The sequence below is a fragment of the Hyalella azteca genome, unplaced genomic scaffold (assembly GCF_000764305.2).
Source record: "Hyalella azteca isolate HAZT.00-mixed unplaced genomic scaffold, Hazt_2.0.2 contig11947, whole genome shotgun sequence".
NCBI lineage: Eukaryota > Metazoa > Arthropoda > Malacostraca > Amphipoda > Hyalellidae > Hyalella > Hyalella azteca.
Window position 1 is genome coordinate 45987 of NW_025941921.1, and position 22264 is coordinate 68250.

Consider the following 22264-nt stretch of genomic DNA (forward strand, 5'->3'; position numbering starts at 1 on the left):
AGTGCGTGCAGCAGTAGTGCGTGCAGCAGCAGCCCTGCGGCTGTCTCTTATACACATCTAGATGTGTATAAGAGACAGGTTTACCATCGTATGAAATCGGCAATCATCGCAGCTAAAATAAAGTAAAATTGCAGGAAATTACGTTAATAAGTATAAGCTGTTATTGATGGGCTATTATCAACCCTTATTATCGCCCCTGCTCATGGACTATTATACCCATGTGCTGATATCAACCCTCAGGAGCAGCCATTAGCCCCCATGGACTGATATCAACCCTCAGTAGCAGCCATTAGCCCCCATGGACTGATATCAACCCTCAGTAGCAGCCATTAGCCCCCATGGACTGATATCAACCCTCAGGAGCACCCATCGACCCCCATGAACTGATATCAGCCCTCAGGAGCAGCCATTAGCCCCCATGGGCTTATATCAACCCTCAGGAGCACCCATCGACCCCCATGAACTGATATCAGCCCTCAGGAGCAGCCATCAGCCTCAAGGGCCGCGGTATCGGTCACTCAGGCCGCGCTATGTAAAATATCCCCGCACAAGCGTCACCCAAATCAGAGCTCCGGCATTCCATTGACACCGCGTCACTCATGAGCTGTGAACACAAGAGTGCATGGCAGTCAAAACAGTGCGTGCACTCACAGCAATGAGTGAGTCATTGTTCTTACACAGAGGCAGTTTTTGCCCCAGTATGGGTCATCCTGACTCAGTGAGGCTAGGTAAGAATGCGTATCAGTCCTACGTATGCTATCTACTCGTATTTATAGCGAGAATGTGTGTTACTATATGGAGAATATGACACATTCATTTTTCTAGGTGTGACTTAGACGGAGATCAATAGAGAACTTCGTTTACAACGCGCAACTGCTAATGATGGAGTGGAAAGAGCGGCAGTTATGTTGATATTTGCAGCTTGAAATATGAACGACAGAAATTGCTTTTTAATAAGCAACACATTTAAATGAGAAGCGTTCACGCAGCACTATGACGTACAAAGGCTCCAGTTGCACCCGAGAAAAAACTCAAGAATGTCTATTATAAACGATAACAATACGATAAAGTAACGTCAGCATGCGATAAGTTGAGGGTGCAACCTGCGGGCACAGCTATAGTCGGTAACTGAGTTCTGATCCGCTGTAAATCAGACTAGTTGTGCTGTAAATAAATCACTGTTAGAGCACCTTAGTTACAGACGCCACTGTAACTTGCAGCCACCACAACCAGGCACTTAGTTACAGACGCCACTGTTACTTGCAGCCACCACAACCAGGCACTGAATGTGGTCCATTACAATTTAAAATTTGAAGTTTCAAAGTAAGAAGTCAAGTAACGCCAAGTGAAGAAAAGAACACCGCCAACGTCACGGGAAGGACCAGCTACTTATATTCAAAGGCAAACGTAAATATCACGGTAAAATGACGCCAGTGATACCAACGCATAAGATAAAAGAGAATTACGATGTTGACGTGAGGAAAAAATCTGGCTTGGAACGGATTAAAGTACGTAAAATTTACGCATGAAATACGAAACTGAGCAGAAATTCTGTAACGCTAATCTCGGAAACTGGTACATAATTGTAACGTTGGGCGAAGGAAAATCAAGAAATTACGACGATACAGAAACAAAGAATAAATTTTTAAAATCATATTTATTGAAACAAAACATTTTAAATTCATTGGCTGCGAGTGCAGCAGGCAGCCAGCGGCGTGCGAGTCGCTGCGTTGTGAATAAATGAACGCAAATCTTGCCTCCCTCAGCAGTGCTGCTGTGCTGCCCTCAGCAGTGCTGCTGTGTTGCCCTCAGCAGCTGCATGTGGCAGGCACACGTGGCAGGCATGGCAGGCACACGTGGCAGGCATGGCAGGCACACGTGGCAGGCATGGCAGGCACACATGGCAGGCATGGCAGGCACACGTGGCAGATGGCAGGGGGCCAAGTTACCGTACACATCACAGCAGCAGTTCGTAAGGTCACTAAAAATAGTCAGCGGCGTAACTGTGGCGGCAGCGACGGCGCATTCCATCATAATTTTATAAATATCTTAACAATTCTAACATCGCATTTCATCAAATAATATTTATAATTTGAAGACCATAATAATATAAATTTCATATAATTCTGCCTGCGAAAATGCGATGGATATTCAGCCTTCTCGTTGTTACCGCTGAAATTGCGTGAGAACAGCGGAGTTATTAAACTAGCAAATTAAGGACAATTAACGAGTAATAATTAATCCAGATTAATTATAGTGCATTAATGCAACATAATTAATATAGCCAGCCCTCTCATTAATAAGGATTAATAACCCTCGCGGGACCGTTATTCGAAAATATTAATGAGTTATTAATTGGAGCGAAACTTTAATGCAGAAATTGAATGATTAAAATTTATTCCCGGAATGGCACGCAATGAATGCCAACGCGCCATTTATGGGAGCCGAAAATTGCCTTAGGGCATAAAGAATATGAGAGAAAAAATTACCAGTGCTAATGTAATTACCATTGCTAAGGGATATTGTGATGGCTGAGGGAAATTGCCATTGCTGAGGGAAATTGCCATTGCTGAGGGAAATTGCCCTTGCCGAGAAAAATTGCCCTTGCTGAGGGAAATTTTCTTTGCCGAGAAAAATTGCCCTTGCTGAGGGAAATTGTCCTTGCTGAGGGAAATTGCCTTTGCCGAGAAAAATTGCTTTTGCTGAGGGAAATTGCCTTTGCTCAGAAAAAATATCATTGCTGAGGGAAAATACGAGACGTTGATGAATATAAAAGGCGGGGAAAGTTTAAAAAATCGTGATATTCTCTAATGATGAAATTCGTCACAAAAGAACATTCGCATAGGTACTAAAATTTGGATATAATATATAATTATATTCAACACGAGAATATTGGCGGTTGCAACGAAAAAGAATCAAGCGAGGGAAAAGGCGCACTACCTTCGACGGTCGTATTTTCTACGATAATCTTAAGTTCTACGATGAAGTCCACATGAGTTCAAGAGATTTTATATGAAAATTAGCCTCAAATAAAATTCATTTAGGGCATGAGCTGTAGAGGACATGAGAATAAATATATTATACGAGTATAAATTTATATATAAAATATTATATATCTATTTAAATATAAGTATATTATATTAGTACTCATTTCTAAGCACAGCTCAATATCGAGAAATTCTAATGGCTAGCAGAGAGGCTTTAAAATTTTCATCTATTCTTAACTTCAATGAATGTGAATGAATCGAGATCTAACACCAATGAGATGAAAATATAACAATGCACTCTAAAAAATCACGTTGAAAAATAGATTATAAATCCAAAACATAGAAATTTTCCTGTAAATTTTCCCGAAAATATATAATTCAGGGTGAATCATAAGTCAGAAAAATTGATAGATAATAAATTTCTAATATTTACACGCTTTCTTCCACAAAGAGAGAGCAGAAAGCGAACGTAGCACGGATAAAATCTTTTATCCGGGCCAAACTGAGTTAGGACGACCTACACAAGAGCTAGAAAGTGCATCGCTATTTGTACAAAGTCCCACCCATTACTTTGAGTGTATGTTTGGTTTGGTTGGTTGTGTTCCGTAGTCACAAACATCCTGACGATGAAGCGTGCTCACCAGCGAACACTTCTTACAATGCAATACATAGAATTTCTTGCTTAAGATATAAGAAAAAAAGGAAAGTTTTTTGCATTAAAGAACTTTTTATAAAAAATATAGTTTTTCTGTGGAGGCGGAAAACCTGCATAGAAGCTGTTGTTTAAACCGAAAAAATGAATCGCTCACGAGGAAAAAAATTCTTCTTGCTTACAAGGAGAAAAATGTTGCATTAAGTTAACAATAACATTTTACTACCGCAGCATAAAGATCGTGAATCCATTGCTTTATTATACCTATCTTATGAATTTTATAAATTCATATAAATTCCGAAGTATTCCATCTGAAAAGATAAATACAAATTTGCAAGAAGAATAAGATAGGAGACGACGCTACAGTTCCAAGCAGCTGCAGTGCGTGCAGCAGCAGTGCGTGCAGCAGCAGTGCGTGCAGCAGCAGTGCGTGCAGCAGCAGTGCGTGCAGCAGTAGTGCGTGCAGCAGCAGTGCGTGCAGCAGTAGTGCGTGCAGCAGCAGTGCGTGCAGCAGCAGTGCGTGCAGCAGCAGTGCGTGCAGCAGTAGTGCGTGCAGCAGCAGTGCGTGCAGCAGCAGTGCGTGCAGTAGCAGTGCGTGCAGCAGTAGTGCGTGCAGCAGCAGTGCGTGCCAAGACTCACGCACGGCGGTACAGTCACCACATAAACATCACCAGCACTCCCGGCAACTGCAAACAAACATCAGCCTACGAATGCACCGCCACAGCGCACCATCTTAGCGCACCAATGCAGTATCATCATTACTGGTGAGGCGCACCACTACCGGCAGCACCACAGCACAACGTAACAATGCAACACAGCCTCACACTCATCACTAAACACCACTCATTACCATGCACCTCCGGTCACTATCACGCACTCTCACGAATCACCACCACGCGCCACACTTTCACCACCACGCACTATCATCACCACGCACCACACTGTCACCACCACGCACCATATTGTCATCACCACGTACCACACTTTCACCACTAGGCACCACCACGCACCATCACCATGCACCACCACGCACCACGCACCGGATGCTGTTGTCTGCGTGTGGTGGCCGCCACCGTCGCAGCCGCGGAGATGCTCGCTAATTCTTAACGCAACTGGCTGCGATCTTTACATGAATTAATCACAAATAAAATCAGACAAGAACTTTTTTCCAAAGAAAAACCTCGTCAGAAAAAGTCCAGGATTAAAAAAACTCGTGTTTAGGACGCTGAGTCCGTCTTTGCGGATCCGCTGTCGTAATTCCGACTTCGAATTTCATGACTCAGCAGCTCAGCTGCGTGAGAAGTCCTCAGCGTGTAGCAGAGATGAGCACAAACACTCAAACAAATGTGAGGCAAGCATGGAAATGCAAACATCAATGCGCGGCAAGCATCAAAAATGCAAACATCAATGCGCGGCAAGCATCAAAAATGCAAACACTGCACCGCGGCAGGCTTTTAAAAATTCACCACAGCAAAAAAAAAAAAACTCAACACAGCTGAGCCGAAACATGCTACTCCTCTGCCTTTACAATGAAATAATATCGTGTAGTCTCAATACAATATTTTCAACCGAACTCGAGAGATAAACTTTTTAGCCAGTCAAACATCCTGTACAAATTTTTCAGACAAATTTTTATTAGGTACAGAGCCATATAGTAATTCTCATAATAACTTCTTTTCTGCGCATCTATTCTCAATTGTCCAACTAAACTCGAGTTTCACAATCGTTCATATTATCATTATTATTTATTTACAAACAAGGTGCAGGCCGAAGTAAAGGGTATTTGTTGCAACTCTCTACACAGAAACGTGAGAGTACGCATACACTTACGCATATCTGACAATGCTGCGCACCGCACAGCCACTGCACCTGTATGCATATATATGCCAACGCTGTGCAGCACACACAACCACCGTACCCACACACACACACCATGTATATCAATGCTGTGCACTACGCACAACAACTGTAACTGTATACAAATATTTATTAAGGCTGTGCACTACGCACAACCACTGCACCTGTATACACATATATACCAATGCTGTGCACTACGCAAAACCGCTGTACCCACACAGAGCGGGTACAAACCTTGCACCGTCGAACTGGTTTTCGCAGCGTCGGTTGTTCTCTGTTTCACAGAACCGGTTCCTGGAGAACCAACCTGCCACCGCTGCCGGTCTCCCTGCATTGTTCTGACCACAGCACGCCAGTGGGCAGCGTGTGTGGAGCTCTTGTTCTTCTACAGGCTTCTGGGTCACGATTAATAATTGGAATACCCCAGAACTACAATTAATTTAATATGTGGCCTACAACAAAATATAAAGGCCCAGGGACCAGTATATTATGTTATGGCTCCTGGTACATAATGACATTGCACGGCCCAGTCTGATTTTGGCCAACGCTTATAAATTACACAATTTTAGAGCTAGAAATTAATTTAGCAACAGAAAATAGATTATCGAGTAAGCGATGTCGAATTATTCGCAAAAACCCGGTAGCTGCGCAAAAGTTACTAGCTGGTCTGAGCGCAAGATAAAAATAAAATGAAATAACCATTTCATTTCAGTTGCTGTGTTGCTGCACAAGATGTCGGGAAACCCCATAAGAATCAAGGAAACAATAACAATAGGAGATAATTTTAAATGATAGAAGTGATTCGATATACATTGAATAACAATACATGGAATGCGTTTTTACTCATCATACAACAGTAGAAAGAATGTCATAAGCAGTCATAAATGTCAAGTCTACAAGGTCAAGAATGTCTTATTTTGCGTCTGTCGTCAACCTGACAGTGACATCGTTTTACTCTGATACACGGGCTCTAAATAATGAAACTTATAATACATAATAATAATCTAAATAATAATGAAATAGGCACAATATTGTGCTAATATATAGCCACAATATTGTGTTATTGCAACAAAAATTGCAATTAACTTACCTCTGTAGGCGGATTCAGTAGCAGGCAGAGACTCAGTCTGTATTTCCAGGCCGTCTTGTGCTTCTTTCGAGTCCGCATAATAGTAATCTTCATCATCATCAATAAGAATATCACCATCACCACCATCACCGAAAACCTCACCATCATCACTAAGCCCTTCACCATTATTACCTGTGGTGATGTGTTCATCACCATCAACGTCACCTCCAGTAAAATGCGGAATGTTTTCAGATGCAGTTCCTTCACCAAGAAAATCCTTGTTTTTTTCGGCGCGAGCATCAGAAGGCCGGGCAGTTCGTGGGTCACTTTTAGCTACGATTATTTTCTCGCTGCCAAAGGACTTTAAAAGTCCATGACTCAAGTCTGCGCCTTTTTTGGTCAACTTGAGGGACTTACCAGCGTGGAGTTTGCGATGCTTGTGCAATTTTTTCCGACTTAGAGGATCTGCGAGATTTTTATTCTTCAACTTCATTTCATTAATCCCGAATGTGTCTTTTTCCGACTTAGGCTCGAGTTTAATGTGTGGGATTTTGTTCGTGGATTTCAGCAGCTGCAGTGCCTCTTCGACGCTCACGAAAGTATCCTTGGATATACGAACTTTATCGCCGAACTTTTTGGTAAAGTTCGAAGTCTGGAAGTCGTGCGACTTCTCGTGGTACGAAAAGTTTTGAGGCCTCACGAGCGGTGCTAAATAATCACTGGGGCCTTGCGCCTCTGCCATCGTCGGGCCCATCAGCATGAAGAATGCGGACAAAGATATGCCAAGTGTGGCCCCAAGGGCCCGAAACTGGCCCATTCTGTAGGATTTATCGGAGTGGCCCCTACAAAAATTCGGGCCCGTGTGAGAATCTTGCCGGACACGAGGGCCACGATAAGGGGGGAGCACCGTATAACTTCTTTGGTTCACATCAGTAACCTGATTTAATTGAGATGAATATTTAAATTTCACATTTGATCAGGAATGCAATTAAATGTTTTCAGTCTCTAAACTCTTAGATGAATAACTTTATTCAGAGTTAATATAATAAATAGTTTCATTTGAGTTTTACCGCACAAACAACTTGTATTGACTTCGTTGACATTTGACATCCACCAAGTGGTGGGTGTAACAAATATAAATATTGGTCGCTTAATTGCGTGCACACTTTTTCCTAAAATTGAAACAACGCAGGCACTTTATAAAAATGTTTTTATGTTTTCAAACCAACTTCGAATAAATCATAAAAAAGTTGGCGATTTTTGATCAGTTTCTTGTATATATAAACAAGTAAATAACTTTTCTCCATAACATTAAAGCCTTTCTTGATCTCCTCGAGCTTCTTCACTTATAAAGCTGCACGTAACTATCAGGTTCATGAACTGCGGCGTCTATTGACAATTAACAATAATGACACTTCGTTAAATGGTTCTGAAAAAAAAAAACAAATCCATTAATATAGTTTTTCAAATAAAACAAAGAAAAAATGACAGCCAAAAAGTCGTCTATACTGAGGTCTTCGGTAGATTGCATGCGCACGGTTTTCGTTTGAAGATAAAATATAAAAGCGAAATGAAACTTATCACGAGGAATAGATAAATAATTAATCCATGTCGTCATCACAGCATATTAACCGTCAACCTCATCATAATCATTTCACACCATCATTTGCAGGCATAATCATCCTCATATTTGACTATCAGCACCTCCTACTCTACCCTCACCATCATCATCAGCCAGAAATCATTATAAAAATCCCTTCTCAACCCCACCATCACTATCCTCTTAACAATTACGATTAAATTTCACATCAACACTCCAATAATCATCATCCCCATCACATTTCTTCCCCTGCCACCATCATCACCCAGGCCTCCATCACCATCATCCCCACCACATTTTTTCCACTGTCACCATCATCACCTGACCTTCATCACCATCATCACCCCGACCTCCATCACCATCATCCCCACCACATTTCTTCCCCTGACACCATCATCACCCCGGCCTCCATCACCATCATCCACTCGCCAATTTTTCATGCAGGTCCCCATGATCATCAGGGGCGGTGCGTGACGGCAAGAATCAGTTCCCCAGAATTTGAGGCCAAAGGGGGAAAGCAGCGGCAAGAATTATGAGATTTTCCCTGCTTTGGAAGTCCTTGAAAAACGCGCCCGCCTCACGCGTGCTAAGAGGCGTTCAGGACCCCTGCCTCCATCAGCTGATTACGGACGAACAGGCAAGAAATGAGGCGGAATTTCGAACGATTCAGGTATTCTTGTGTCCGGCTACGGAATATTGTTCTTCGTGTAAAGTATTATGCAGCTCCATATGCAGTTCCGGGTGTGGAAGTACGTATGATCGAGGTGTTATATACCTGTTATACCTGTTGTCGAGGTGGTATATATTCCTTACGCATGGACGAGGTGTTATAGAATGCATCTGAGAAATGTCAAAGAGCTAATTATAAATGTTTGATTCGACGTCTTTTTTTATGTATTCAAAACTTGAATTATTACAAAATGCCAGCTGGACGGGCAGGCGGCTCAACACATACATTTCTAGCTCGGTCTGAAGCGTTCTGAAATCTTGAAGATACTATTATATCAATTTATTAGTATCAAAGAATGTTATTGCATGCTGTTCACGAGACGTAAAAAAGTGGCTTTCGTCGCGGCAAGATCTTGCACTTCGAGAGGCTCAACGTTTGCCGAGCTCTCGACGGCCTCCGGTGACACTCAGACGGAGGAAAATAGCTACCAGTTCTTCCTGTTCCATCAGCGTCTGCCATCAAATCCACCAGCACACACTGCCGTCAGATCCACCAGCATACACTGCCATCAGATCCACCAGCATACACTGCCATCAGATCCACCAGGCGCTGTGGCACACCCCAAACAGCACCACAACACAGCTGTATTATCATTAATCATATCTTAATAATGTATTTTGTTATCATTTATCATATATTAATAATGTATTTTGTTATCATTTATCACATATTAATAATGTATTTTGTTATCATTAATCATATACCATAATGTATTTTATTATCAATAATCATATATTAATAATGCATTTTTTTATTATTTATCATATAATAAAAATGTATTTTTTTATCATTAATCATATATTAATAATGTATTTTATTAGCGTTTGTCATATATTAATAATGTATTTTATTATCATTTATTTATTTTAGGAAAATTATTTCGAATATTTTCAGCAAGATTCAAGTTTTAAGCCGGCGAAACTTTCGTCAGCTGTACGCTGGCTGTTGGGATATTTTTGCTGGGAGAAATTTTAGGCGTTGGAGTTATTTGCAGGCGAAATTTGTATGGGGAAAATTTGAGATTCCAAAATATATAAGATAAAAACTGTGGTAGTGTCCATTTGGGCCACTTCATACTAACCGGACTGAGCATGCAACGAACTTCTGTCGACTGATATTCCTGATAGTTCTGCATACTGGGAAAAGCTAACTAATTTGTTTTCACTCAATCGAAAGTATCTGCATAAAATCATAAATATTCTATAAAATAAATGTTTACACCATTAAAATTAGCGACCATGCAGGACTGTGATAATTTGACTGTGATCAGTATGTCTATGGTGACAGTATCTTGCAAGTTTATCTCGAGTTCGAGCTTCTTACGAGAGAGCGACAAAGACATAGAGACACCATCATACAGACACAACTATCGTAGCATTACTATAGTGACACCTCTTTAGTGACATCCCCGATAGTGACACCACCGCTGAGGGCATAACTACAGTGTACATCTGCTGCAGCATCACTACAGTCACTACGTGCAGTGACGTAGCTGATAACTCTGAGTCTATGACCCCTCAGGCTGGGCTGGCCTACAAGCGTAGGTAATGATACAGATGTGATAAAGAGCTTGACTGAGACGCAGTGCAGATTTGGCATGAGCAACAGCACACAGCGTGAGTGCTGTGCAGCAGCACACAGCATGAGTGCTGTGCAGCAGCACTCAGCGTGAGTGCTGTGCAGCAGGGACAGCGTGAGTGCTGCTGCAGCAGGGACAGCGTGAGTGCTGTGCATCAGGACACAGCACAGAGCTAGGAACGCTGCACATCACAGCCTCTGCACTCGTCTCCCTTCGCAGCGCTGGCTGCGTGTATACCGTGGCCGCTCATTATAAGACAACAACATTCGATGATAAAAATTACTATCCGTGATATATCCACATGCAATCTAGTCGCACAAACTGGCTTCCTTTCATTAATTAAAAACTATTTTTATAATACTTTACCGCTATCTTATAGCATTATGCTTTGCGCTTAAACTGCCAGCCGCTATACTGAAACTGCTCGTTTTTTTTGTTTATGAGAATAATTTAGGTTGCGCTAACTTTGCACCTAATATTGAAGCAATCAATAAGCAATTCAACAATAAGGAGAAATATGTTGTGTTGAAACCATATACGGCGTACAGAAGCAAGCTGAATTAGGATTTATCCGAGCTACAGCTCTTATACTTTAAACCTGAGCAGCTACAGAGTTAACGGTCAGCAGAGGAAATGGAAAGTCAACCTTGTTTTCCTTTGACATTTATTTGTTAATCCATTCGAGGACTAATTTATTCATGTCTAAAGGAAACTGACGACTTAGAACTCTGAGTGGCCAGTAACTCGATCGGTGACTCAGAACTCTGACTGACCAGCAACTCGGTGACTCAGAACCCTGAGTGGCCAGTAACTCGGTGACTCAGAACTCTGAGTGGCCAGTAACTCGGTGACTCAGAACTCTGAGTGGCCAGTTACTCGGCGACTCAGGACTCAGAACTCAGAGTGGCCAGTAACTCGGAGCGTAGCAATCATCCCTACCGTCACACAAAGGATTACTTGAAGCTTGCAATTCGCTGCCGTCAAAAGGAACTCATCGAGTTTAACTCTTTTATTCTTGTCGATGCTTTAATCTCATCAGAAAACATTTAACTGCTGTAGCTGCTAGACCTGCCTCTGCTGTACATATAATCTCATCAGAATACATTTAACTGCTATAACTGATACATCAGCTGGCGCTGCTGTATAAACGGCTGCTGCGAATGTGTCTATACATTAGCAAAAATTTTCAAATAGATTGCAATAATTTAAATGGCCATTGCATTAAAATAAGATAAATAAGTTTTACATTAGTATAGGTACTAGTTTTAATTCTTCAATATGGAATACGTAATTATGTTGTTTAAAGGAAAATTATTGCCGAAAAACAGTTGTCTCTCATTTAAGTGACGATTATTGAATTATTTTTTACGATCAGAATTTTTACTTAAATAGCAATTTACCATTAATTTTTAAAAAGACAACGAGAAATTTATTCATTCATTCATGGCCATATTTCCATACTTTTTCAAAATTATTCGCATTCGGAGGGGAAACAATCAAAAACGCAGCGGAACCCGAGCTCCAAAAAACCCTCAAGTCAACTCATTTTAAGGTAAACGCACTGCCATAATCATAATATAATTATCAGGTTCACTACGAATTGTTGAAAGCAACAATATTTGGTTATTATACACATAGACGGTATAACGATAAATGAAAAATCCAGTAAGAATTGTGTTCCAACTCAAAAAACTCCTCAACCACCATCACCGTTCAACCTTTCATCAACTTCAACCTCAACCCAATTGTCAGATTGGCCCTCAAGTCAACAATTCTCAGCCACTCCAACCACTCAACCACTCCCACCTCTCAACCACTCCCACCTCTCAACCACTCCCACCTCTCAACCACTCCCTCCTCTCAACCACTCCCTCCTCTCAACCACTCCCACCTCTCAACCACTCCCTCCTCTCAACCACTCCCACCTCTCAACCACTCGCACCTCTCAACCACTCCCTCCTCTCAACCACTCCCACCTCTCAACCNTGCAAGCTTTCCCTCTAGTCATTAGGTAGAGATAATCTCTGCAAGCTTTCCCTCTAGTCATTAGGTAGAGATAATCTCTGCAAGCTTTCCCTCTAGTCATTAGGTAGAGATAATCTCTGCAAGCTTTCCCTCTAGTCATTAGGTAGAGATAATCTCTGCAAGCTTTCCCTCTAGTCATTAGGTAGAGATAATCTCTGCAAGCTTTCTCTCTAGTCATTAGGTAGAGATAATCTCTGCAAGCTTTCCCTCTAGTCATTAGGTAGAGATAATCTCTGCAAGCTTTCTCTCTAGTCATTAGGTAGAGATAATCTCTGCAAGCTTTCTCTCTAGTCATTAGGTAGAGATAATCTCTGCAAGCTTTCCCTCTAGTCATTAGGTAGAGATAATCTCTGCAAGCTGTCCCTGCCATCAAGTACAGATAATCTCTGGCAGCTCCCCTCGAGACAACAACTCCGTACCGTAATGCGAAGCTAACAGCCGAGTAAGAATCATTATATAGAATAAATCCTGACAGTCGGAGACGTGGCAGTTGTGGCAAGCGATCGAAACACGGTAATATTGGATTATGACAAACGACACATAAATGATAAATATTAATAATGAAGTCTGGAAGAAGCATGTCGACAAAGCAAAGATTTCCTCCTGAATTGTTTTGCCCAATTTCAATTTTCTTGAAAAATTACAATTTTCAACGCACATTTCATCACGAAGGCCGAGTAGTATGCGGCGTCATGGGGTTTTGCTTCCCACACCTGCATGCTGTAGAGGCTAGAATAATAATTGCAAGATATGGGCGGGTGTATCCTCGATTTTTACAAGGCCTGAGAATGGGTAAAATTAACCTATACATGCTTTGGGACCATCGCGCCAACTGTGACGACAAATTGCCACAGCGCCAACTTACAGGAGCAACAGGGCAATGAACCCTTGACCGTGACGGCAGCCCGAGACATCGACCCTAGCAACAGGAGGACTGAACCCTATACCGAGATGGCAGCCCAAGACATCGACCCTAGCAACAGGAGGACTGAACCCTATACCGAGATGGCAGCCCGAGACATCGACCCTAGCAACAGGAGGACTGAACCCTATACCNGCAGCAGCAGCAGCCACAGCAGCAGATGCAGCAGCCACCACAGCAGTAGCAGCAGCAGCAGCCACAGCAGCAGATGCAGCAGCCACCACAGCAGTAGCAGCAGCAGCAGCCACAGCAGCAGATGCAGCAGCCACCACAGCAGTAGCAGCAGCAGCAGCCACAGCAGCAGATGCAGCAGCCACCACAGCAGTAGCAGCAGCAGCAGCCACAGCAGCAGATGCAGCAGCCACCACAGCAGTAGCAGCAGCAGCAGCCACAGCAGCAGATGCAGCAGCCACCACAGCAGTAGCAGCAGCAGCAGCCACAGCAGCAGATGCAGCAGCCACCACAGCAGTAGCAGCAGCAGCAGCCACAGCAGCAGATGCAGCAGCCACCACAGCAGTAGCAGCAGCAGCAGCCACAGCAGCAGATGCAGCAGCCACCACAGCAGTAGCAGCAGCAGCAGCCACAGCAGCAGATGCAGCAGCCACCACAGCAGTAGCAGCAGCAGCAGCCACAGCAGCAGATGCAGCAGCCACCACAGCAGTAGCAGCAGCAGCAGCCACAGCAGCAGATGCAGCAGCCACCACAGCAGTAGCAGCAGCAGCAGCCACAGCAGCAGATGCAGCAGCCACCACAGCAGTAGCAGCAGCAGCAGCCACAGCAGCAGATGCAGCAGCCACCACAGCAGTAGCAGCAGCAGCAGCCACAGCAGCAGATGCAGCAGCCACCACAGCAGTAGCAGCAGCAGCAGCCACAGCAGCAGATGCAGCAGCCACCACAGCAGTAGCAGCAGCAGCAGCCACAGCAGCAGATGCAGCAGCCACCACAGCAGTAGCAGCAGCAGCAGCCACAGCAGCAGATGCAGCAGCCACCACAGCAGTAGCAGCAGCAGCAGCCACAGCAGCAGATGCAGCAGCCACCACAGCAGTAGCAGCAGCAGCAGCCACAGCAGCAGATGCAGCAGCCACCACAGCAGCAGAGCAGGCTATATCACGACGCAATACCAGCAAGACTGCCGACGAGATGACAGCGCATCTCATTGCTGTATATATAATTACTCCACTCGCGTCCTGAGTATTGCTGCACGCAGCTACAGTTACGGGGAGGGCTGGGGAGTAGAGAAGAGGAATTGCGTGGGAAACGTTATTGTGGGGACGCGGTGTGGGGGGAGGGGTGTGATGGCGCTGGAGGGGAGGTGCAGGAGGGGGAGGGGGAAACGTTGAGCAGCGTAGAGCGAGCAGTAAAATGTAGAGAAGTGAAAGATGTAGCAATGCAGGAGGGTTAAAGTAGGGAAAGGAGCAACATATGCGAAGAGGGTAGTGCAGGGAGCAGGGGAGGGGGGCGCAAGCAATGAAAGCGCGCGGTGCCCCTACAGAACAGCGCAGCTCAGGCGAAGGTCATTGCCCGGCCTAGCCTCTGCAGGGGGCCTCAGCCTCACCCTGGCCTCCGTATGGTGTCTCAGCCTCACACTGGCCTCCGCATGGTGCCTCAGCCTCACCCTGGCCTCCGTATGGTGCCTCAGCCTCACACTGGCCTCCTCATGGTGCCTCAGCCTCACCCTGGCCTCCGTATGGTGCCTCAGCCTCACCCTGGCCTCCGTATGGTGCCTCAGCCTCACACTGGCCTCCACATGGTGCCTCAGCCTCACACTGGCCTCCACATGGTGTCTCAGCCTCACACTGGCCTCCGTATGGTGTCTCAGCCTCACACTGGCCTCCACATGGTGCCTCAGCCTCACACTGGCCTCCGTATGGTGCCTCAGCCTCACACTGGCCTCCGTATGGTGCCTCAGCCTCACACTGGCCTCCACATGGTGTCTCAGCCTCACCCTGGCCTCCGTATGGTGCCTCAGCCTCACACTGGCAACCCTGGCCTCCACATGGTGCCTCAGCCTCACCCTGGCCTTCACATGGTGCCTCAGCCTCACCCTGGCCTCCACATGGTGCCTCAGCCTCACCCTACACTGCCTCAAATGTATTCTGTATGCTGTCCCCCTGGTCCTGGTTGAATGCCTCCTCCAATCCCTCTGCTTGATTTCCGAATCGCACGGATGACGAAGGATGACGAACGATAATCGAGCAGTAAATGTTGGACTCATGAATTAACTCTACTTGAATAAATGAATTAATAAAAAATAATGTATCAGTTGATAATTAGGATACAATTCTAAGCGATCACTAATAAATTCGATTTTCTAATTCTTTATTATTGGCATGCGGATAGGAAAATGAATAAAATCCTAAGACATATTTCATGATTGGCGCAATGAAGATTTGATATTTTACTTCGAATATTTCGACGATCTGTTGTGCAGAGAACGTCTAACTGTAACTCTAAACCATTGAGCTGTATTGTAATTTGAATATTTCGATGCACCTGTGGCTCAGAGAACGTCTAACTCTAACTCTAAACCATTGAGCTGTATTTTAATTAGAATATTTCGATGCACCTGCGGTTCTGAGAACGCCTAATAAATAATTAAGCCCTTGAGCTGAGTCTCGATTTAAATGCTTCAGAAAAGAAACGTCGGAACCTCATCGCTAGACATCCCTCGGCGGGCGTTAGCAAGAAAGTTGTTAATCCACTGGCCCGACAGCTGTGAGGTTGGAGGGAGAGTGTGCGATGTGGAGGCATTTTTCCACGCTATAATAAGAGCAGCAATAAATAAATACCCACTCTATAAACCGATGAATGAAGTGATCATGTCGCGCTGTGATAATAGCTGCGACGTCACACACAATTAAGCCGTCTCATGTGGTGTCATCGTTTCACACTATCATAACAGCAGCAACACCATACACGCATACACTACAAACCGATGTGAAGCTATCTTTTCACATGATTATAACAGCAGTAACACCAAACACCTACTATATAAAGACCGATGTGGTATGATCTTGTCACACTGTTCACGATGGGGGCAGCAATGCTACACAAATTAAGCGTTCAGACGTGGTGTCATTTTCCACGCTACAAGTAGGACAAGCAAGGCAGATCTCGCGAGGACTTTTTGTTTCCGTCCTCAAAGATCAGGAGCAACATTGCGGTACAGTGACCAGCGACCGTGTATCGGGCAAGCAAACATCCCAGGAAAGGGAATTGAGTCGAGTTTATTGCCAAAACAAAGCTGACTGCTGCCCATACAGCGCTGTTGCTTACATTGCTGCTAACTCAAACCATTTTCTGTGTCCTCAAGTGAAACACTTCTTGTTATCCAGTTGAAATGCAGCAAGGTTCGTTGACGTTCAAATTTACCATAACAAAACGTTTATAACGAAATTTGTATAGGAGAAAAGTGTTGCCATGAGAAAGTAAATCGTTGAGAAAGCTTCGAAGTATTTTGCAATGACATTTTGTCAACAGTATTTTTCAAAATTGGGTCAAGACTTTTGGTAACAGAAGCACCTCACACTTCGATCTCTAGCATAATGTCATCCGCGTTTCCTGACCTAACATTTGATCGACTGGATTCTTTCTTCACTTGCTTTTAAACCAAATGGGTTAATTAATTTTCCATCACCTATCATTTACACCAACTGGATCCTTTCGTTTCCTGTCACCAAACATTCACACTACTGGGTTCTTCCTTCTAACATTCACACCGGCTGGGTTCTTCCACCTTTTAATTCCAACACATACCCCGCCTAGTTTGTTTAGCTTCCTACCAAGCATTTACACCCACGCGTCTCCAGGACCCAGAGATGCCCGATGTTTAACACCAGAAGTGCGTGGTCAGCGACCTTAAGGACAGGGCAGACATAAGGCGATAGCAGCGCAGGTCAGCTTGGTATGGCGGCTGAGTGTACAGATAAGTAGGTTAGCACAACACTCTTCGCCATGTTTGCTAGCGCCTCGATAATCTTATTCTCCTCGTACAGCTTTCTCGGCCAATGATCGAGCCTGCCTTATCGCCAACATCAACGTTGGGCTCCAAATAAGCGAGCAGGCGATGACACCGAACGGCGGATCAAGAAGACAGAGGCAATCAACGCTGTGCTCCGAATCAAGAGGACAGAGGCAATAAAGTTAAATCAACACTGTGCTCCGAGTTAAGAGGACAGAGGCAATCAACACTTTGCTCCGAATCAAGAGGACAGAGGCAATCAACACTTTGTTCCGAATCAAGAGGACAGAGGCAATCAACACTGTATTCCGAATCAAGGGGACAGAGGCAATCAACGCTGTGCTCCGAGTCAAGAGGACAGAGGCAATCAACACTGGGCTCCGAATCAAGAGGACAGAGGCAATCAACGCTGTGCTCCCAATCAAGAAGACAGAGGCAATCAACACTGGGCTCTGAATCAAGAGGACAAAGGCAATCAACGCGGGGCTCCAAGTCAAGAGGACAGAGGCAGTCGACACTGTGCTCCGAATCAAGAGGACAGAGGCAATCAACGTTGTGCTCCGAATCAAGAGGACAGAGGCAATCAACACTGTGCTCCGAATCAAGAGGATCAAGTGGATAGAGGCAATCAACACTGTGCTACGAATCAAGAGGACAGAGGCAATCAACACTGTGCTCCGAATCAAGAGGACAGAGGCAATCAACACTGTGCTCCGAATCAATAGGACAGAGGCAATCAACGCTGTGCTCCGAATCAAGAGGATAGAGGCAATCAACACTGTGTCCGAATCAAGAGGACAGAGGCAATCAACACTGTGCTCCGAATCAAGAGGACAGAGGCAATCAACGCGGGGCTCCGAATCAAGAGGACAGAGGCAATCGACGCTGTGCTCCGAATCAAGAGGATAGAGGCAATCAACACTGTGTCCGAATCAAGAGGACAGAGGCAATCAACACTGTACTCCGAATCCATAGGCCGCCACATAGTACACTATGGGGCACTGCATACCACCACATGCACATTGCACATGCCAACACCACAACACCATCAGAAGCACAGCATTCTGCTGTAGGAGGGAACCACAATAACCCGCAGCAAACAACCCTTGGTCCAGTGCACGGTAACTCGAGCTCCCTTGCATTTAGGTAGGTATAACGTTGGCGGCGTTCAATGGATACAAAGACGAAAGGTTAGCCTTTTGTCTAACGACGGACGGTAACTCTCGTTTCTATTCCTTGAGGTACGAATAGCATAGAAGACGGTTAATAGATGCCAAGACAAAGGGTTCCACACATCAACTTGGGCCCGTCCGTCATAAGCTGCAACGCGATATGTGCGGCTCGACCGCCGATATGACCTAGCCCAACTTCGACATAAAATAGAACGTTCCATTTTCAGATCGCAGATGCCAGTAAAAAGTTCAAGTTTCTGTAAAACAATTAAGACTGTAGCTTTGAGACAAAGTAAAATGTACTACAAAGTTTGATACAAAATTCCAGAATTTTTATAAAAGTTTTCTCCATTTTTCTTAGCCGGCTGCACTTTTCTTCGCGGGCCAAGAGGCTGCCAGGCTACCAATATGGCAATGCTATTTCTCTCAGAATAATAACTCCATTGACGCCGTAAACAGCTACAATATGTAATAAATTATTGATTCAATTATTATTTTATTTTCCTTTCAAATGCTTATATAAGTTTTCTTTCGAAGTAGAATTCAATTATATTTACGTCGCATCACGTTGCTTAGACTAAAAAAAGACCCAACTATTATATATGCACAAACTATTAACATGCATAAGTCTTAGCATACATGATGGTAGCAACACGCATGGACTGGCCATGACTTCACATTCCTACTCAGATAAGCAAGCAGGCTAGACTATTACGAAGCTATCGTGGAGCAACCAATATCACTGTTACGCTGCCTTTACTGCTAAAGACCTGCAGCTGAACTACACCTCCACCAGCAAATGCACATCACTGCCACGCTGCCTTCAGTCCTTTACTGATAAAAACCTGTAGCTGAATTACACCTCCACCGAAGAAACATAATTTTTTCAGTTCGACAAACAGCTTTGAGGCTAAGCCGTGTACAATAGGTAAATTTTTCTTCGATAGCAACTAAGTGATATAGGTAACAGTTACACATTACAAAAAATTTTACGGCAATTACCGGACATTCACCGCTACCAGCCCGGACGCCACACTCCCAAAAAGTGAGTGCATGGGCAGCCGTGCAGCGAATAAACGAAGGAGAGCGCGCCAGGCACGCGTAATTGAAGCGTCCGGTGACAGTTCATGGCAAGCGGCGGCGCGACAGATGCTCGTGGCCGTTCAAAGTGCATGTGGAGTGCGTGCAGTGTCTGAGGTGCTATGCTGTAGGAGTTGGTATAGCCTATAGGATGACTGAATAGGATAGAGAAGCAGTTAGGAACAGCAAAAAAATAGGAATAATAGGATAGGATAGGAGCTGCTTCTAATAGGATAGAAGCAGCAGTTAGCATAGGATGGACAAATATGATAGGAACAGGAGTTAGTACTGGATAGATGAATAGGATAGGAACAGCAGTAACATAGGATGGACGAATATGATCGGAACAGGAGTTAGTACTGGATAGACGAATAGGATAGAAACAGCAGTTAGAATAGGATGGACGAATATGAAAGGAACAGCAGTTAGTACTGGAGAGACGAATAGGAAAGGAACAGCAGTTAGTTAGGCATCTATAAGCTTAAGCTACATTAGCCATTTTTATCGATCATCCTAGGGTCGAAATAAGTCGATTAAAATTCACGATCGCATCAATTGTAACCACCTGCGCGCTCTTCATTGGCCGTGGCTGAAGAGTGAAATATATCAAAATAATTACGTTTTGGTGTATGCTGCTATTAATTGGCGGCTTGATGATGATAAATAAGACGTGAACTTCTAGCCGCGGTCATTTGACTGCACAAAACGAGCGCCTGAACTTCTCATCTCAGGCATGTCGTGGGGCAAGGCAACATCCCAGGCAAGTCGGTGTGAGATTAACAAAGTTAATTAATTACAGGCATTACCGTAAGTTGGCTAATGAGATTACTCTTACGACCGAGTAAAGAGTTTCATGTAATTTAGGAACTTTAGTTATGTTACATTTGTTTGCCTTACTCGTGTCGTTGGCGCTTGTTTATACTAGACGTCAGTAAAGGCAGCGGCTGCGAGTGGTATAGCAACGGTGAATTAGGCAGCTAACTGCTCAAGTTAAGTACAAGGTGCGCCACAGAAACTTACTTATTTGAAAAAATTCCTGTGCGGTTAGTTGGTCGGGTAGAGGGGCGAGAGGGGGTGCATCTGAAGGGGAAAGTTCCCAAGTTTGTTTCTCAAAGTTTCTCAAATAAATTTGCTGTAGTGCAAGAATTAACTGAACGCGATTTTGTTGCCCGTCAAAATGCATGTAAAATGCTGACTGACAACCTGCCTCGACGCGGTCGTTTTTTTCAGTGGCGAGGCTCACTTCCACATTTCCGGCTGCGTCAACAGGCTAAACATGCGTTATTGGTGTGGTGCAAATCCACGTGAGTTTCACCAGAAGCCACTTAACTGTGAGCGAGTTACTGTCTGGTGTGCGACGTCGGTAATGGGAATAATTGGTCCTTATTTTTTTAAGAAAACGAACGCGCAGTTACCGTTAATGGAGCTCGTTACAGGAACATGATCGAGGAACTTTTTCTTCCAAGACTCGAAGAAATGAACTTTAGGAACGTGTGGTTTCAGCAAGATGGAGCCACAACACATACAGCACGAGACTCGATGAATTTGTTGCGACATCATTTCCCCGACCGCCTCATCTCTTTCAGAGGCGATCTCCAATGGCCGCCACGCTCCCCAGCGATTTCCATGCGATTTCTTTTTATGGGGATATTTGAAATTTCTGGTTTATGTCGATCGACCACGGACCATAGCACACCTCAAGAACAACATTCGCGACGTCATTGCCAAAATACCGATTGATATGCTGCATAGAGTGGAAACCATTATAAAAAAGCGACTTCATTAATTTATGCACAATGGTGGCCGTCATTCATGAGATTTAATTTTCAAAACTGTATGAAAAAAATTTAAGATACTGTTTTCTCGAATAAAAAAATTTAAAACAATAACTGAAGTTTTTTTGTTTTTATTGACCTTTCAAATAAGTAAGTTTCTGTGGCGCACCCTGTACTAGCGATAACGCCAGTGAATGAGACCAGCAACAGGATTTGAGACATCAACGTTATTGCTTCGCCAGCTGGTTACTGAATAGTGAAAAAATGGCACCTGGTTAATTAATATAAATATTATTTTTAATAGTCGTGTAAAAATATTATTATATTATTATCAATTTTTGTCGTATCATAAACCCTCGACATATTCTGCGAAATGCTGAAAAAAGTATTAGATTAATTCTTCAATTAAAATGAACAACAATAAATATCAAATTTCAAACTAAGAATCACAAACAAATCCACACATTAGGGCTGCACAAAAAAAAAAATAACAAACTACATCAGATCATAACCGAATTTTCGACGACGTGAACTGCAACCTAAAGTAATATATCTCGTTCAAAGGTAATTCTGTGAGCGATCAGCGATTGGTTTCAGGATGTGTAGGTAATACAGATGAGTTAGGGATGAGTTATTCATGAGTGACCCAGGGAGTGTGACGCAAACATATCACTCATACTCATGCCCTTATATAGCCCTGCAACAACGTGTCAGGAATCTACAACAATGAGTTCAGGAGTCGTAATTTAACGGATTGTAGTTAACGAAAATACAATTCAACAAAAAGGTCCAGAACAAAGGTCAGATCAGACGTTCAGAACGAAGGTCGAAATAGAAATCCTTGTTGAATGTAAG

General features: G+C 43.9%; 2 protein-coding genes across 2 annotated transcripts in view; one reads left to right on the forward strand and one right to left on the reverse strand.

The window, feature by feature from the left end:
* LOC108670590 overlaps nucleotides 1-7996 on the reverse strand; it is a 47809-nt gene extending 39813 nt beyond the window's left edge. Inside the window, exon 1 of the mRNA XM_018158056.1 lies at nucleotides 6587-7996. Coding sequence (XP_018013545.1) covers nucleotides 6587-7382 — 796 coding nt within the window. The 5' untranslated portion in view covers nucleotides 7383-7996. The remainder of the gene's footprint in view (nucleotides 1-6586) is intronic.
* A 6992-nt stretch (nucleotides 7997-14988) lies between these two features.
* LOC125178696 (pleckstrin homology-like domain family A member 1) lies at nucleotides 14989-15546 on the forward strand. Its single transcript, XM_047883077.1, has one exon. The coding sequence runs from the start codon at nucleotides 14989-14991 to the stop codon at nucleotides 15544-15546; it is 558 nt and encodes a 185-aa protein (XP_047739033.1).
* The last annotated feature ends 6718 nt before the right edge of the window (nucleotides 15547-22264 follow it).